At 37.4% G+C, this 19,428-nt stretch overlaps 2 protein-coding genes across 2 annotated transcripts; one reads left to right on the top strand and one right to left on the bottom strand.

The window, feature by feature from the left end:
* Nucleotides 1-502: 502 nt before the first annotated feature.
* LOC137945436 (cyclin-dependent kinase B2-2-like) lies at nt 503-3,144 on the top strand. The gene is made up of 8 exons (XM_068791329.1): nt 503-779; nt 1,630-1,771; nt 1,874-1,935; nt 2,038-2,149; nt 2,265-2,358; nt 2,457-2,526; nt 2,602-2,740; nt 2,857-3,144. Exons 1-8 carry the CDS (start codon nt 583-585, stop codon nt 2,947-2,949), a joined length of 909 nt encoding a protein of 302 aa, XP_068647430.1. The 5' UTR covers nt 503-582; the 3' UTR covers nt 2,950-3,144.
* A 187-nt stretch (nt 3,145-3,331) lies between these two features.
* LOC137945435 (protein PIN-LIKES 3-like) lies at nt 3,332-6,812 on the bottom strand. Its single transcript, XM_068791328.1, has 10 exons — nt 6,678-6,812; nt 6,307-6,386; nt 5,836-5,960; nt 5,489-5,610; nt 4,817-5,056; nt 4,543-4,644; nt 4,137-4,237; nt 3,859-3,911; nt 3,590-3,775; nt 3,332-3,511 (listed from the first exon to the last, which is right to left on the bottom strand). The coding sequence occupies exons 1-10, from the start codon at nt 6,810-6,812 to the stop codon at nt 3,387-3,389; spliced, it is 1,269 nt and encodes a 422-aa protein (XP_068647429.1). The 3' UTR covers nt 3,332-3,386.
* Between the last annotated feature and the right edge of the window lie 12,616 nt (nt 6,813-19,428).

Genomic DNA, 19,428 nt, shown 5'->3' with positions numbered 1-19,428 from the left:
CCCCTCACTCTTTGTATTGGCAATGGTTAAAGAAAGGCAATGGTCCCCCCTTTCCTTGCTTATGTAAAAGTTATGATAAAGTCAAAGTATAAGTTAACTTAGCTTTCGTTGATTCTAATGTAATTAGGGATGGCAATAGGTAATTGAAGGAACAGATAAAAGGTCTTCAATTTCTTATTCCATTTACCTTTGTAGTTACAACTAATATTGGTAAGCCCTCCCCTTCCGAGCAAATAACGAGGGATAGAGTGCTCCTGAAGCACTAGCAAGGATGGGTGGATATGCTACATGCCTAGCATAACTGTCTGGCACGTTTTAATCTTTGTACGCTTGTTTGTTATAGTAACTGTCTGGAATTTCTAATTCTCTTTCAAACTTTTCCTACTCTGGTTAAATTTGAGAGTTTGAATTTCAAAAAAAACGGCCGTTGAGGGCGCCAAAGAGGGAAACCTTCAACGGCTACAAGAATTGCTTTTCCATTTACTCTCGTGAGAGCGTGGATACAGCAATATTTCAGAGACATCGATCGAAGGTGTGTACGAGACTAGAGAAGTTCAAGAAGCGCGAAGGAAAAAACAATTCATGGATGCGTATGAGAAAATTGAAAAGGTTGGAGAAGGAACGTATGGGAAGGTTTACAAAGCAAGAGAAAAAACCACCGGAAAGATCGTCGCGCTCAAGAAGAGTCGTCTTCACGAGGATGAAGAAGGGGTGCCGCCAACTACGCTGCGCGAGGTTTCTCTGTTGAGGATGCTTTCGATTGATCCTCATATTGTCAGGTATCACCCATTTATTTGGTTTGAGGGTATTTGGGCTTTGGTTTCTCTGTTGCCCCTTCGTTTCGTATTTCGATTATGGATTTGAATCGAGGTTGATGCTTTTTTTTTTTTACTTCGCTGCTGCATTTTTCTTAATAAACTACATCTTTGGCTTCAGTTTCACCTTCCTTTCCGACATCTCCATGCCTTGGATTTCTTGCCTGCCAAGGTTCCTTTTTTCTCTCTCTTGACCAGTTGCTGTGGATCCTGATGAGAAATCTTACTCTAATTCTCTGTTTGCTTCTACTTGCTGGACAGCTTCCAGGTCCACTGTGTGTGGGTACCTTTCTTGGTATTTCTTTATATTTTGAATGCACTGCGGGTTATGATTCAGAGATATAGGTCCGATCTGCCTTTTTGGTCGCCATGTGTTTACTTTCCACCATTTTCTTTAGCAGTTACTTTATAAATATTATTTATTTCCTATCAGGACTCTCTCTTCTGCAATTATTAACAACTGAGCTAGTTATACTTCCCACCTCTATGTTCTTCGGAAATTGCACTAGGTATTTATGTTATTCCGTTCGAGTTTTCAGATGATCAAGGTTCATATTTGTAGTTACTATCATTTGTCCCTTTTCCTCACCGCTGCAACTCCTGAACTATTGCAGAGGAGCCACTGCATTTAAAATATGTGTTCCTTTCTGTTTGTTCAACCCTCTTAACAGTTCATCGTTCTCCGTATTTTCTAACCACATAAATTATGTGGAACTCGCACCTAAAATGAGATGTTTGTACCCAGCTGTTATATTTGCAATGGAGATTTTACCGAACCGTTCTCATTATTATTTCTGGTTGAGATGTCGCCCAGACTTCTGGATCTAAAGCAAGGTCAGAACAAAGAAGGGAAGACAGTTCTCTACTTGGTCTTTGAATACATGGACACTGACCTAAAGAAGTTCATCCGAAGTTTTAAGCAATCGGGAGGAACACCCCCTGGAGAGACCGTGAAGGTAACTTCCTTCGACCATGAAATCACAAACGTATTAACAGTACATTTCCGATTAATTAGTAGATCCAACTGAGCATGACATGACTCGTTAACTTTATTGCAGACGTTAATGTATCAATTGTGCAAAGGAGTCGCATTTTGCCATGGCCACGGTGTAATGCATAGGTAGATTATCTGTATTTAGTCTAGCTCTTTCCCTGTTCCGTTTTGGCACCATTTGGTCAATGATTTGATTGGATAATAAATCTTTGATGACCCTGCAAACAGAGATTTGAAGCCTCACAATCTTTTGATGGATCGAAAGACAATGATGCTCAAAGTAGCAGACCTTGGTCTGAGTCGGGCATTTACCGTTCGACTTAAGAAGTATACTCATGAGGTATTGATCCATAGCGAAACAAATAATTAAGCGAAACAACACAAATTTTTAGAGTTCCTTTGCGGTGTTTTTTATTAATGATCTGATCATCACTGAACGAATCCAATTATGCTAGATCTTAACGTTATGGTACAGAGCTCCTGAGGTGCTTCTTGGAGCTACTCATTACTCCACGCCAGTGGATATTTGGTCCGTTGGCTGTATATTTGGTACGTAGTTGTCCTATGAATTTTTTTTGAATAGCTCAAGTTTGTTTAACTTACCTTCAAGCTGTAACTTCTGGAGTTTAATTTCTTCAAAATCTCAGCTGAACTGGTCACAACACAAGCTCTCTTTCCAGGAGATTCTGAACTGCAACAGCTCCTTCATATCTTCAGGTTATAGCTACCCATATAATTTGAACCTCGATATACCCTGGAGCTCCATGCGTTAAAAATCTTATTTTATTGCAGGTTGCTGGGAACTCCAAATGAAGAAGTGTGGCCAGGAGTAAGCAGATTACCTGACTGGCATGAATTTCCTCAGTGGAGCCCAAAGACTCTCTCCACATCTGTTCCAACTCTGGATGCCAATGGGCTGGATTTGCTTTCAGTGAGTTATGCCTCAAAAATTGGAAAGCTACTTGGACGGACAAATCTGAACCTTTGTTATTTAATTTTTAACTCTGCTCACATCTCATTGTTCTCATCTTTTGTGTTACTTCACAGAAAATGTTAGTGTACGATCCGTCAAAAAGAATCTCTGCCAAGAAAGCTATGGAACACCCATATTTTGATGGCCTCAAGAAGGAGGCCCTTTGATGGAGGTTCTTGCTTTGGATGGTCTGAAGAGCTGCTGGTACTAACTTGCTTTTCTCGAGCATATGAAATCTGTGGAGAGGATTCTTTAGTTGTTTAATTCCTCGAGGTTGATATGTACTAACATTCTCTCAAGTATCTGGAACTGCCAAGTTTTTAGTATCCGTAATGTGAAGCTTTGGAATCTCTTCAACTGTTTTTGCATTTGGGTGCAGTGTGATTACTTTGCCTGCTCAAAGGCTTCATTTCCAAAAAGAAAAGTAAAAGAGTAGCATGACTAGGAAAAGGCTTGTAGGATCAATCATGTATGTCGTGGCGAGAGGCTTTAGAGCAATATCCAATAGGTAGCAAAATGGAAATCGAAATGAGAGAATAAAAGGGTCAACAACCTTAGATTTAATGTCCATTCAAGCTTTCATAGTAATCAACCTCTCACATGATCAAGCCACAAGCCACATAAAGAGTGTGGACCAAAGAGTAAGTGAAACTGAAGCTAACCCATAAGTCCATAGGAAAATCACAGAGCATTCACTTTCTCCTGCTCCAAACAGCTGAGTAATTGTACCTGAAAGATTAGCACATTAGGACGTGGATGGTAAAATGAATAGGTGTGAACTCAGCATAGAATCTGTAATCAATTTACCTATGTTCATTGCAGGTGGAACTGCATACTGAATTAGAAGCACAAATTGGTATAAAGGGTCTGGGTGTATGAAGCCCAAGCGCTGCCCTCCTCTAACCACAAGCATACCCAGAATTGGAAGGATAAAGTAACGAACAATTACTATTCCAATGATGTTTGTAGCTCGAATTGCTGACCCTCGCATCCCTGAACCACAACAACCAAAAACTGTGACATTTCCTAAAGATAACAGGAAGATTCATTACTTTTTATGTCACATATGAAGTTACCTTTGACAAGGTTGCCGCCCATTATCAGTGTCACAGTTGGGATTGCCCCCTCACTGTCAAACAGAAATAAACAAGCTAATTTCACCAGAGAGGAGTTATTTTCCTACATAAATACACTAAATATTCATTTTCTCATGTTATTTCATTCTATATAATCTTGCAGAAGTTTCAAGCCAAATTTCTCCAAGGAACAAAGTTCAATTTTTGCATACATGTGCTCCTCAATAAGAACTAGAAGATGTCCAACAAATTAGAAGTAATATATAGCCTGACTTTACCCCAATGAAAGAATAGAGGCTTGAATAACCCGAAGAGGAGCATCTCCACCAATAAGAGCCCATCTAAGTTGAGGGACCATGCCAATGGCAAATCCAGCAATCTACATTGTGAACAACAAATAACATTTATTTATTAGAAGCCGTATCACTTTAGTTAAACTCTGACTCAGTATAAAAAAAATAAGTAGTTGCCATAGTGCATTAACAGTCTTGTGATCCAGAATTGGCATGCTATGCCCCATAAATATTTTAGTGCACTGTTAACAGTTTTGGCTCCAGAGTAAGGCAGATCATTTGGAGCAAGGCAGCCATAGCAGAAACAGTTTCAGAAGGAAATGGCGATTATATGAAGGAAGCAAGATTGAGGGAATCAGGAGGAGAAAAGTGAGGAAGAAAACCAGCTCACCGCTGCAATCGTTGAAGGTGCCAATAGCTTCCTCAAGTTAATTTTTGTTGAGACCATTTCTAGACATTGTTTAATGCTAGCGAAAACACATACTTCAACTTGCTGTGGAAAAAAAAATTTTAAGATCATTTTTCAATAATAAGAATAAAAAATAGCAGCTTTATAAATGGGGAGCTGGGCGTTAGATGGAGATCATAGAGCACCCTCCAATGCTTAGTTCCAGATCATCCATCAAACAGAATAAAATAAACCTAGTAATTAAGTGAAAACTAACCTTTGTATGTCCAAGAAGTCCTTGGGATCTGCTTGTATCTGCATAGTCATCAACTGGTATGTAATTGTCAAATGAATCAGACTCAAACGTATTGGACTCGTCTATGTAGCCTTCAGGGAGTAGCTTTGAAGTTTCTCCAGGAGATTGTATTCCACTTGTGATGGCATCTACTTTGGTGCTTTCACTTGAGAAAATCCGTACCACATTGTAGACATAAGACCACAAAAAAATGGCTCCCGTCTAAAGTACTCCATTGAACAGCAAAAACAGAGAATATTATGCTCCATGCATACACCTTTAAAGGATGCTAATTTTTAAATTTCTCTTTAAAGTTAGTCTGCCTAGATCATGCTTCATCATTTAAAATATTTAATTTGTATGGCCTTTTACATATGTGTATCGATCATATCGATCATATCTATCAATTTATCTATCTATCTATCCTCCATCTATATCAATTTTTGCAAGTGGAGTAACTAGGATCTAGCTCTTCAACTAAACTTAGATCACCAAATCTGAGCTGAAGAGCATCATGATTAATAACTCAAATACCAAGTGAAAGCTTCTTATTGAATTTGTAAGATAATGGAGTCCCATATGTATACTTGAGGAAGCATGTGCTAAAATAGATACATGCTAAAAATATAACAAGACAATGAGAGAAACACATACTGCCATAGACAGCGAAACATAAGCCAGCCCATATGTGCGACAGACATCAGGGTCTCCAAATGGACTTGCTTTCTCCTTACAGATGGCTGGCACAATAATTAGAAGCAAGGTTCCCCAGTTTCCTATATGTAGAATCCAAAAGCAAAGCAAATGACTCCCATGCTCACTGAAATTCATGTAATGGTGAAGTAATTTCTGGTGAAAAAATGGTTCTAATAGCTCATGTAATACAATAGCTTTGACCTCCATAACATGTTTTCTTGCCGTGTTTGCAGTCTAAAATGTCCATAATGTTGTACCAAAATGTTTCGTATCTAACGCTTCTACAGAGATTTGATGATATTTACCTGAAGCACAACAGCCTAGAATGAGGCCTCTTAAATGAGATGGGGGTTTAGTAACTCGGATTAAAACCCATCCAAGCACTGAGCCAACAATAACAGTGATAAGGATGTTCAACGGCATGAACCACCTGCATAATCGATGCTAATGTCGGAATCCATCAGACAGTTCTGCGGTTCAAATTTCACCAAACAAGTGCTCTACATATATTTTATTCAGTATAATATAGTGAAAATAATTTTATGGACGAATTTAGTTCTAGTTCTCACTATTGTACAGATATGTAAGATGTTAGTAACAGAGGAGGAATTCTGTAAAATTGAATCCGCTTATAATATAATGAACAAAAATAACTATCCAAGATTTCCTCAATTTGTACTCTTACTCTCACACCTGAGGGGGTTAAATGAACAATATAAACTATCCTCATAGAAAGGATAAAGTAGAAGTTTAACCAGGAAAAAAAAAACACTCACAGAAAGACCACGCTTTTGTATGTAATTGTTTGGGATAGGTTGGAGAACACAAGTGCAGGGTTGAATACAAAGAACACAACCTGTCAGGAGATCATTTCTTCTCTAGTTAATTGAGGGAAATGCATACCCAGAAGAGCCGGTGGCATCACTAACTTAGAAGAATTAAGGCATACAAAAGCAGAAAATTGACTAAATTGGAAACACTCTTCAATTTCAACACCAGCGAAACATTTGATCATGCTCTGTTCTGCCAATACGGACAAAAAAACTACAGTCTCGGAAGGCAAAGAGTTCAAGCTTGAACTTGAAAATGTCAAACACAAAGGAAAACATGACTCAGACACGAATAAGTAACTCAAATACGAACTCACGTTGTTCAAACGCTTTCTTGCATCTTCTCCTAATATGGCGGAACGATGCAAGGCAAGGATGGAGCCAACGGCAGTCATCAGGAGCACCTTAATCACGGGGATTGTTGCCGCAACAAACAGATCCAAAAGCCTCATTATAAAAAACTCTCAAAATTCTCCAACTTTGAGTACTCGAACTTTCTGCCTAATTACGAATATGAAGTCAAGCTCTGCACCTGCATAATATCCGAACAAATATTTAAAACTGGGTATCTGGGTATCGTACGTAAGAAAATTTAATGCAAAGGAGCAGTTTCTAATGCAAAACTACTGGAAAAATATTTCCAAATGCGATGCCACCGAATCGAACTAGAGATGATTCCGAATTCATCAAGTTGTTACTTAATTCACCGGCGCTTTTACTTCCTTCCCGGGCGACCCGTTCACATATCCAAACATTCTCGATTTCTCGTACAAAGCATACATGGAAATGACCGACGATAAGGACAGCGATGTGTACCGTTCATTTTAAGCCCTTTACTCGCCGAATCCTTCGAAGCCCACAGGACGACGTCACGAGCGGCGGATACGTGGAGACGAGCGGTTCGAACCATTCATGCAGTCTCTTTCCTGGAGGGCAGATCAGGGGATAAGACAATTCCGTACGCCCGCTTAGGAGACCCACCACCGTCGATACGCATCAAAGTGGGTTCACGGGTGATCGTAAGAATCTTGTTTTGGCGGCTGGTGGCACATCACCTCGTCATTGTAGAGCTTCTTTGCGTTGGGTGATAATTTCCTACAAAATTTAGAAGGCGAAGGAACGAGACGCCACTAGGGTGATACAAAATCATAAAACCGATTATCTTGAATTCAGATGCAAGCGAGAGAGTTTTAAGGGTCTGGGATCCTCTTATCTTCAACAGCAGGGGGAGGAAGAAGATAAGTGATCCATTAGTGTGTGGATTTAGAAATTTGAGAAATTTACCGTTATTTAGGATACCAAATTCAAATGCGAGTTAATAGGAATTTACCTGTTTAATACTAAAACTCATACTGTTCAAACACGACGTAATCCCACTGTTATCGTAAAGAAGTCGTTTAAAATTCGCCGGTGACAAGAATTTTGGGTGACCGTTTATACGATTTATTCTTTGTTATCGTTCAAAATTCTTGTCACCAGGGAACCCATATCGGCTACAGTTCCGTAAGTTCGGTAACCTACAGACCTGCAACGGGGAACTCCCAGAGTGGGACAAGAGACATCGCTCCAGCAGTCCCTCCCGTTTCGAACGGAAGGTTCGTTGGGGATAAGTAACGTCTCTCCAACTGTGCCTTCCATTTCAAACATGAAATGATGATGTTAGAATTATGGTTTCAAATAGATAATTTATAAAATAAAATTACTATGATATTAGAGGCGTGGGGTCCACTTCTAGATGTTGTCATTGGATGTTCAGTACAAGGAATAATGGCCAGCACATCCTCCTATAGAGGTAGATTAAATGGGTGCATTGACTTAGTGGACACATCCCTTGGGACTAAGGAGATATGTCTCTCTTGAGGGTATGTATCCCTCCTTAGAGGATGTATCTCTTCTAAGAGGATGTGTCCTTATGAAAAGTCATTAGTGCACCCTTTGAAAATCTATATAAACCTTCATGGTCTTACAAGTGATGTTAAGGCTATTTGCACACCCAGTCTGGCTGAACGGGAGCAAGTTTATCACTTGTAAACGAAGTATAAAAGATTATCTTGTACACTTCAAGTTCTGTTTATATTCTTCAAGATGAAAAGTACACTCTCTTTATTCTTCTTATTTCAATTCTATGATATATGTATGGTTTTCATGATAATGGAATTATGGAGGATTTAAGATCTATTTTCTATGATGTTTATATTATTATTAGACATCAAGTCTAACAAATACAAGTGATTAATGCCTTTGCTGGTATCATAGAGATAGATTATAGGTTTCTATATTTTTCCATAATTTTTTTGGATGTTTTGGCTATTTATTAGTGAATGAAAATAAGCCTAATTTAGGCTTATTGGATTCTGGCGCCGCAGGCGGGCCTACTGTCCGCGGGCCTGCAGTGTGTAGGCTACTGTGCGCGGGCCTGCTATGTGCGGGCTACTGTGCGCGGGCCTGCTGCGCAGGCTACTAGCCATGGGCCTGCTGGTGCAGGCTTGTGCGGTCCGGGTCGGTGATGACCCAGAACCATGAACCAAACCGGGTTTTTACTAATATAATGAACCAGAATGTGTTTTAAGGGTTTATTATTACCCTGAATTGTATTTTGAATAGGATTTCCATATTATTTGGCTATTTGAAGTATTTATAATTAGTGTTATTGCATGCCTTGTTATATATTTATGTATTTGTATGTGAAAATTAACTTAATTATATAATTTGCAAAATCCCCAAAGGGTAATGCATTTTGTATAAATTAAATTAATTTTATGTGTGTTTATTTTGAGTATAATTTGTTTATGAGTTATACTAATTTCATTATATGATTAACAAAATCCCCAAAGGGTAATGCGAATTGTATAATTAGATTAGTATGTTGTAAATTAATTCATATGAATCCCCAAAGGGTAAATGGGAGTACTAGATGGTTGAAATGATTTTATAATTATGTATGTTCTCCCAAATATTGAAATATTTTCTGGATGACAGGAATATCCAGTAGTGGACATAATTTTGCTGAGTCCCTAAAGAAAAATGTACTTGATGGGACTAATTATTTGAACTGGTCACAACGGGTTGACTTGATGCTACGAGGCTATAGGTTTGATAAGATTATCAAAGTGGATACTCCTCCTCAAAGACCTTCCCGAATAAACTACCCTGATAATCTAAAACAGTATAAGAAGGACCTTAGAAAATTCAAGGAATGGGATAATGTTAATGAAATTTCTAGGTCACATATTCTTGGGGCTCTAAGTGAGACTCTCTTGATGACTTATTTTCATGTCCCCACTACAAAAGAGATTCTCGACCAGATTGAGGCTAAATATGGTAAAAAGTCGTCTACTCACATCAATAACTTATGGCAAAAGTTCACTCGTGCCAAATGGGAAGAAAATGTTGATGTGAGAAAACATGTAAATGTCATGCTTGCCATGGCAGATGAGTTACAATATCATGGTAGACCAATGGATGAAGAAACTAAAGTGGTCACCATTATCAACTCTTTACCCAAATCTCTCAAATATATTCAAGACTTTTATTCTTTGTCCAAGACAAAGTGGACTATATTTGATTTGGTTAATATGATCGACCACCAGTCCGAAAGACTCAATCCAAGTATTGAGTTAAATAAACCTTCACCTAGTGCTAACGTAGTTTTGAAGCCGAAGAAAAAGAATTTTAAGAAGAAGGGAAAGAACTTTCAATTTCAAAACTTCAAGGACAAAAAGGTCAATCAACAAAGGGTTGAAGTACATGCAAATCAACGTGTTTGCTTCTTCTGTAATAAGCCAGGACATATAAATAAGTATTGTAGGGCTTTGAAAACCATGCAAGAAGGGCAACAGGAGAACACCAGTGAGTCCTTATCTCTTGAAACTTGTACTGTTTATATCAAGCCTTTTAGTTGGTGGGCTGATTCTGGTGCAATTGTTCATGTATCGAATGAGTTGCAGGGTTTCAAGGAGCTAAGAAAGATTGAGGACAAAACAAGTTTTATTTACATGGGAAATGATGAAAAGGCCATTGTGGAAGGCGTGGGAACTTACCGGCTAAAGCTTGTTGATAATAAGTTTTTTGATTTAGAAGATTGTCTTTATGCTCCTTCTATGAGAAGAAGTCTATTATCTGTATCTTGTCTTGAGAAACTTGGATTTACATTTTACTTTGGAAAGGGAAAGTTTATTATGTTACAAGATGATAAAGTTATTTTGAGAGGTTTTCGAAATTCTGGTCTATATCAATTGCAACTTAGTGGAAATATGGTGTTAAATGTTTCTACTTCTTTGGATATTAAAGAAAATGAATTGTATTTGTGGCATTTACGACTAGGGCATATAAACAAGGATAGAATTACAAGACTTGTGACACAAGGATTATTGAAAAATCTTTCACATAATGATTTTCCTATTTGTGAGTGTGGTATATATGGAAAAATGACAAAGATACCCTTTCCATCCAAAGGCTCAAGAAGTTCTCATGTTTTGGATATTATTCATTCTGATATATGTGGACCTATGAATGTGAATACTCGTAATAGTAATTCGTATTTTATCACATTTATAGATGATTTCTCAAGATATGGAAGAGTATATTTACTGCATAGAAAAAATGAGGCCTTAGATTATTTCAAAACCTTCAAATTGGAGGTAGAAAATGCCACAGGAAAGAAAATCAAAACATTGCACACCGATAGAGGTGGAGAGTATTGTTCGGAGTTATTCTCTGAATTTTGCAAGTCAAAAGGGATTATCCATATGTTTAGCATGCCTTATACACCTGAACAAAATGGTATTGCTGAAAGGAGAAATCGAACCTTACTAGAGATGGTAAGATCTATGATGGCACTTGCAAATTTGCCAATATCCTTTTGGGGCGAAGCATTATTGACAGCTACCTATATCTCAAATAGAGTGCCTTCAAAGTCGGTTGAGAAAACACCTTATGAGGTATGGTCAGGCAAAACTCCTAGTCTTAACCATTTTAAAGTATGGGGATGTGTTGCTCATGTTTTAAAACTTGATCCTAAGGACAAATTGAAGGCTAAGACTCGAAGATGTTTATTCGTTGGGTACTCTGAACATTCGAAAGGATATAGGTTATATGATCCTAAGGAGAAGGTGATTATTGAAAGTAGACATGTAAAATTCATTGAGGATAGATTTGATTGTGATGAAGATTTAGGTATGAAGTCTCACTTGGAAGAATGTGTTGAAATGTCTTCTTCTGAATCTCCTTCTAATATAGAGAATTCTACCCAAATGGATATTCGAAGAGGGACTAGAGAAAGAAAACCTAGTCAACTCTTATCATCTTCAGATTTTATACCTATGCTGGAGAAACTTATGAAAAGACAAGGTTGAATGAAGATGTTACTGATCCTTACGAGGAAGCACTCCTCGATGTGGATTCCGACAAGTGGAAGTCGGCAATAGAAGAAGAGATGGACTCTATGTATAAAAATGAAGTTTGAAAACTTGTTGATCCTCCTACATCGGTTAAGCCCATTAAGTGCAAGTGGATTTTTACAAGGCAAAGAAATGTTGAAGGTAAAGTTGAAAGATTCAAAGCTCGTCTTGTTGCCAAGGGTTTTACTCAACAATACGGGATTGATTATGATGAAACATTCTCTCCTGTTGCAAGAATACAGTCTATTCGAACTCTCCTGGTATTGGTAGCATATTATGACTATTGAGTTGTTCCAAATGGATGTTAAAACTGCTTTTCTAAATGGAAATTTGGATGAGAAGATTTATATGGAACAACCACGTGGATTTGTTAGATCTGGAACTGAAGCAAAAGTGTGTAAGTTGGACAAGTCTATTTACGGTTTGAAACAAGCCTCAAGATTATGGAATATCAAGTTCAATAAAGCAATTACAGCGTATGGTTTTACTCAGAATCCAGAAGATCACTGTGTTTATATAAAAACAGTGGGAGATCGCATTGTTTTTCTTACTTTATACGTAGATGATATTTTATTAGCTGGGAATGATATTCAGTTACTCCAAGGTATAAAGACATGGTTGTTTCAGACATTTGATATGAAAGACCTTGGGGAAGTTTCTTATATTCTTGGCATTAAAATTCTACGGGATAGATCTTTGCGAAAATTGAGTTTGTCTCTAGAGAAGTATATCGACACTCTTCTGGATCGGTTTCATATGTCTAACTGTATACAAGGTAAAGTACCTTATGATAGCACTAAAAAGATGAGCCATGTGGATTGTCCTTCTCGCCTCAAAGATAAGTTGGACGAATCTAAGTATCCATACGCTTCTGCTGTGGGGAGTTTTATGTATGCTCTTTATGTACAAGACCTGATCTTGCTTATGCTGTTGGGATTCTTAGCCGGTTTCAGGCTAATCCAGGTTTCACTCACTGGGAAGGGGTAAAATGGGTAATGCGCTATATAAAAAGAACAAAGTCATATGCTTTGACTTATCAAGCGGACAAGTTAGAATTGGTTGGTTATTCCGACTCAAATTATCAAGGATGTGTTGATACCCAAAAGTCTACTTCTGGTTTTATCTTTATGTTTGGAGGAGGTGCCATTTCTTGGAAAAGCAAGAAACAAGATTGTGTCGCGCAATCAACCATGGAGGCAGAATATGTGGCTATGAACTTAGCTACAAGGGAAGTTGTCTATCTTCGCAAATTCTTGCGAAGTCTTCTAGTGGTAGACTGTGTGGAGCGACCTATTCCTCTCTTTTGTGATAATGAATCTGCTATTGCTATCACAAAAGATCCGAAGTGTCACTCCAAGACTAAACATATCGAAGGAAAATACCACTATATATGAGACATGTTGAGGAAGGAGGAAGTTGTTCTTTATAAGATATCTTCTCTGGATAACTTAGCTGATCCACTAACCAAGTGTCTTCCCGTGACCAGTTTCACTTTCCATGTGGGGAACATGGGTTTGATTTGTTTATAATTGATGAGACCAAGTGGGAGAACATTGTTTTGTATGCATTGTGGCCTCAATGATTTGTAATACTATGTATGTCATGACATTGTAATTTATATTCCATGGAATGATTTGAAAGAATGCATATGCTTTTGTGAGATAATATGAGTACTCAGTGTATGCCTTGAGATTCAACTTCCCTATTAGGTATGCACTTGTACGTGTATATGTGAGGGTCTCAATAGGGAATGACGGTTGAGTCTCTAAATTATCCAGGCCAATGGGAGTGCATAGGCACAATTTCCTTTACGGTTAATACTCATGCTGGTATAGAGCTTTACCCTAAGCGCCTCAAGTATTGAGTATGCTATGGACGGTGAGATGCCTTGATGTCCAACTTTTCTATTAGGTATATACTTGTATGTATATACGGAAGGGTCTCAATAGGAAGGTAGGGTTGGATGTCTAAATTATTCAGGCCTATGGTACTGATTAGGCACAATTACCTTAGTGGCTAATACTTGAACTGGTACAGAGTTTTACCCTGAGTTCAGGTCCGAGTATGCTATGAATGGAGACCGCTGAATTGGCAAATTTGACAAGTATGAATTTGGTTTATTCCCCAGCCTTGGATATCTATGATATATATTGTGTAGGCCCGAGTTAACTACACATGTATATTAAAGTGTTTAAGGTAATGCCTACGGTCATGGTATGGTTTTATGTGTCAAAATTGATTTTTCATGTTTTTTTTCGAAAATCGGAATTTGAAATGGATTTGAAACCAAGTGGGAGTTTGTTAGAATTATGGTTTCAAATAGATAATTTATAAAATAAAATTACCATGATATTAGAGGCATGGGGCCCACTTCTAGATGTTGTCATTGGATGTTCAGTATAGGGAATAATGGCCAGCACATCCCCCTGTAGAGGTAGATTAAATGGGTGCATTGACTTAGTGGACACATCCCTTGGGAGACTAAGGAGATATGTCCCTCTTGAGGGGATGTATCCCTCCTGAGAGGATGTATCTCTTCTAAGAGGATGTGTCCTTATGAAAAGTCATTAGTGCACCATTTGAAAATCTATATAAACCTCCATGGTCTTACAAGTGAGGCTAAGACTATTTGCACACCCAGTCTGGCTGAACGGGAGCAAGCTTATCACTTGTAAACGAAGTATAAAAGATTATCTTGTGCAATTCAAATTCTGTTTATATTCTTCAAGATGAAAGGTACGCTCTCTTTATTCTTCTTATTTCAATTCTATGATATATGTATGGTTTTCATGATAATGGAATTATGGAGGATTTAAGATCTATTTTCTATGATGTTTATATTATTATTAGACATCAAGTCTAACAGATGATAATAGAAGGGATGGAGACATTGGAGTGACGCTACTGACCCTTTTTTTCTTCTTTCTCTGTTGGAAAGAGAAGATGAGGGGGTGAGTGGTTGGAGTCTCCCCTCCGCGGCTCCGCCCCTTCTTTTTGTTTTTCATTTTTCTGCTCTGTGAGTGGATTCAGAGGGGAGACCACTGCATTCTTGTTCTCCCTCTTGCAACGGAGGATGAGGAAGCAAGAAGATTCTACCCTCCGACCTTTTTATGAGTCTCCTCTTTAAAAAAGGAGGGAATACGTACACACGCGTTATATTGGTGAATGATGGTGCTCATTTGAAAACAGACTCAGTCCTTTTGGTGCCCAACGTGAAATGTATTTCACTTAGGATGGGTAAAATATGCCAAAATCCGTTAGTGCCCGGTGTAGTAAGTGCAGAGGGAAAGTAAAATACAACAATATTTCAGTTACCCCGTTTTAGGCATAATTAGAAGGAAAGTGAATTTATAGGGGTCGAGCTCTGAATTCATTTTCCCTCTCTCAATTACATCGGGTTTGGGCTATCGGGAAGGAAGGTCTGTTGAACGAGGGTTTCAGAGAAAAAAAAAAAATTCTCTCGCTCATGTCCGACCTTCGGCGATTTCAATCGCCCTCTCTGTGACCTATCTTCGATGCTCGATTCCCTTCCTCTCGCCGTCTCCAGCACCGACGACCTTCGTCGACATCTCTCCCCTCTCTGCAACCTCTTTAGCTTCTCCCTCACTTACGACCATTGACGATTCAATCGCCCCCTCTGCGACTTCTCCCTGGCGCTTGACTCTCTTCCTCTCGCCGTCCCCAACACCGATGACCGTCGGTGACTTCTCTCCCCTCTCTACAACCTCTCCATCACGATTCGGAAGACAGTAGGGTAAAAATTGTTTCCTATGGTTACTTTTTAATTGTTTTTGAGTTTCATGTATAGAATTCCCTTTTTTATTTCCCGTTGTGGTCCTTATCAATTTAAATCCTATTCATGGTTAAAGATGGTGGCACTCATTTGAAACACAACAGTTCATCTACTCTCAGGCTGAAACAGTGGAATTTGGTTTCATCCCAATATTCTAAATCTTTCGCTTAAAGCATCGTGCGGTACGCATCTTTGCCTCCCCTGACCAAAATACTTTTCTTCATTTGTGCTCTGTTCTCCCTCTCGACGTTCCTCTCCCGAAATTTTTTCTCATGCTCTCTTCTCCCTCTCCCACTCTCTTCTCCTTCTCGGCTTTTTCTACCTTCTCGGCCCACCTCCCCCAATTTTTTTTTCCCTTTATCTTCTCCCTCACGGCCTCCATCGCAGAGCCTCTTGGCCTCCCTCTCTTTTCCCTCTCAACGTACCCTCCCGCCATGGCGCCGTGAGGAAGACAACATTGTGATTTCATTTTTTCTAAGTTAGGAAAAATTAAACCAGTGTTATAACTTCATTATATTTGTTTTGTAAAATAATTTATCTTTTGTTATTAATAAAATAATTATTTTTATTTATTCAGTATATTCATTTTGTAATTACTGTAGTAAATTAGTAGTTTAATAATTAAAATTTTGTTAAAGTAAACATTTGATCAACTATTTTGGTTTAATTATCCCATTGTTATAATTAATTAAACCTTAAATTTTGGGGCAATATATTATTAATTAATAACACGTACAAATATATATTATGTTATCGATAAATAAATAAAAAAATTATATTTATTTTTATTACTATAATTAAATTATTATGTTTTAATGTTAAAATATATCTTATGTTATTTAAAAATAATTTATTATTTATTATATTTCTTTATGTTATTTTTTACTTTTATTTATTTATTTATTTAAATTTATTTTAGTCACATGTAATTATTATATTAATTTATTATAAACTGTAATCATTGATTAATATAATATAGTATTTCATTATTTAGTATACTAATGTATTAATAAAAAGTTACTCATTCTCTTCTTTATATCATATTTTACATTTTAGCGCACTAACACTGAAATCTGTTTATAGAACACTTGAACTTGTCTACCTTAACACCAAAGGAAAAGTTGAAGTTGAATCAAATCATTGCCTTGAATTTGAAGTATAACTTCAACTTCAACTTCAACTTCAATGTTATCTAATAAAACCAATGTATTTGAATTGATGTTCCCCGGTGTCTAATCCGAAAAAGATGTTGGGGTTAGTCAACAAACTAGAAATTTGATCTTCATCTTCATCTTTATTTTTGAAATTTAAAACCATTGATTTTATTAATTATAAAAATAAATAAATTAAACCAAATGCTTGAGTTAACAATATTTTAATTATTATTATTAAATCACTAATAAAATAGAGTAAATAAAATTAAAAATAATTAATAAATAAAAAAAATATTAATAACATAATATAGATATTTTACATGGTATTAATTACTAATATATTTTCATAAAATTAAAAGTAATTAATTAATCAACCTCCGTTCCAAAGCTGTTCGATTTACAGGTCCATTAACAAAAATAATAAGTACAACATTTCCAATATTCTTCCTCCGCCGAATAAGATTTCCAATCTCATAGTTTACTTTCCCAGCTTCCTCAACCCCAAGATGAACAGATGGATGTTTACGAGGAATGAACTCCTTCGGATCTCCACGCCCAATCTGGGCTCGTGGTCGGTCCAATTCTGACGGCATTAATCTTGGTTGCTGATACCCCACAGCCAACAAGTCCTGAAGCCAAGTTGTCGTGAACCTCACATCCTGCTCAGTCCAAAATCCCTCAGCCATCACGTAGCTCAAATGCAAGATCTTCTCAAATAATGTCGGTTTGTTAGTTCTCCAAGAGACCAAAAATTTGATTAACCGATCCACATTTACATGAAGATCTTTCTCTTCAGAGAAGGGGTATGATTAAATTCTATCATTACTGTAAATTGTAGGAGGATAAACCACAACAAACCCTCCAATTTCCCATAAATTTCTCTGTGCCCAATAAACCTCTCAGCACATCAGAAGCCATGCTACTAACAGACATCGGAAGCATTAAACCCCAGAACGCTGACGAATGGAAGAGTATTGAAGGAGTTAACAGGTACCATGATACCCTGTGGTAGGGCAACTTTGGGAGCCTGATCGTCGAATTTAATGTCAAATGCTTCAAAATTCTCTCTTCCCACTATAAAATCCAATTCAAGTCTCCCCCTTTCCTCCTGATTCTTCTTCAGCCTCTTCTTTTTTGTAGTTTCGATAGCCAGATGCCCCTTCTCACTTCTCAGCCGCTGCCGACAGACAGACGACCTCCTTTCCTCTACCTGTTTTCAACTTAAGCTCACAGAGCATCCAATAGTTGGACTGGCCAGTCGCTAGTTTGGTCGTTTCCTTTCTGCCTTTGCACTTGTACTGTGCTCTACCACCAATTACCAAATGGGCGCCGCTCTGCTCCTTTCGGGTGATCAAACACCGATAACCCTTTAATCTCGAATAAATCGATGGTGATCTCCCGTGGACCCTTCGTTAATGGAGTGGTTGCAGAGTAAAACCCATTTCATATCCGGAAGAGTGACCTGTAGACGCAAATTCCGATTAACGATTACAGTTTCCAAATGGTGAGTCCGAGAGAAAACCGAGAGACGGAGGTCGGAGACGAGACCGAGAGAAGAGAGGCAGCAACGACGTCGGGGGCGCAGGGAGACGAGAGAGGGAGTGCGGGAGAGGGAGGAAAAAACTGAGGACGCGCGAGAGAGTGGTGCGAGGAGAGGGGAAAACGAAGCCGCGCGTCGTTCGTCTCAAAGAAGATAAAAAATGGTATTAAACGAGACGAAAAATTTTAAACCGCGGAGACGAGGACCGCTTCACCCCGGTCCCCCGCATCCACATGAAATGTGATCTGTGCTTCGCGAACGACTTCAACTGTTAAAATGTGTTATATGGTTGAAAATCATTATTGACTTTAAATTAACTAACCCCCTAAAGACATGCCATGCATAATATTTGACAAGGTTACGAAATGTCCAAGAGTGACAAATTTCATATTTTGATCGAGGAGAAACATAGGTTTACATATGCCCGTCAATAGATTGATTCAAGTGCCTACTTTTTAAGGATTTTATAATGTTCTTGGAATGACATTTTTTTTACGCATATGCATATGCATATATAATAATGCGATTTTTTATATAATTTTTTTATTTTATAATTTTTTTAAGTCATTTTGTTATTCTATTTTTTACTCGATAGTTCCTTCTATTATTCCACTTAAATACATGGTATATGAAACAGGTCGGAACCAGAGCCAGGGCCAATCACGGTACGCATACTCGACACTCGTCACACAACTACAAAAAAACCAGAGTCACGGTTCATGTACATGGTATATGAAACTTATGTAAGCCCTTTCATTAAGTGGCTATTATGTAACTATTTTACATAAAATTTTCTATGGTTGATTTTACATTAAAATTATAGACTAATAATTATTACATATGAATCTATTAGCATATGATGAACACGTTATAGGTTGATCCGTGGCAAGAAACAATAATTTGTATTATTTTGTATTTATTAATAGATTACAAGAAATAATAAATCACTTAATTGTAGTAATAATACTTGATAATAATAACAAATAAATACAATGACATCAAATGAGCATCATAATGCTATTATCAAGCATTAATATGTTAATTATTAACAATATATTATTATTAATACTACTAATAATTATTATACTTTATTTTTTATTTAATAGTTATTTTAAGTATTAATATTATTAATAGTAAAATAATTTAAATAATTAAATTTAATAATAATAAAAAAATAAAATA

Source organism: Aristolochia californica, unplaced genomic scaffold (assembly GCF_029961685.1).
Source record: "Aristolochia californica isolate CCGP_79_NKW_82.1479 unplaced genomic scaffold, dmAriCali1.0.hap1 SCAF_12, whole genome shotgun sequence".
Lineage (NCBI taxonomy): Eukaryota > Viridiplantae > Streptophyta > Magnoliopsida > Piperales > Aristolochiaceae > Aristolochia > Aristolochia californica.
The sequence above is the reverse complement of the archived record's forward strand: the minus strand, read 5'-3'. Positions and strand labels throughout refer to the sequence as shown.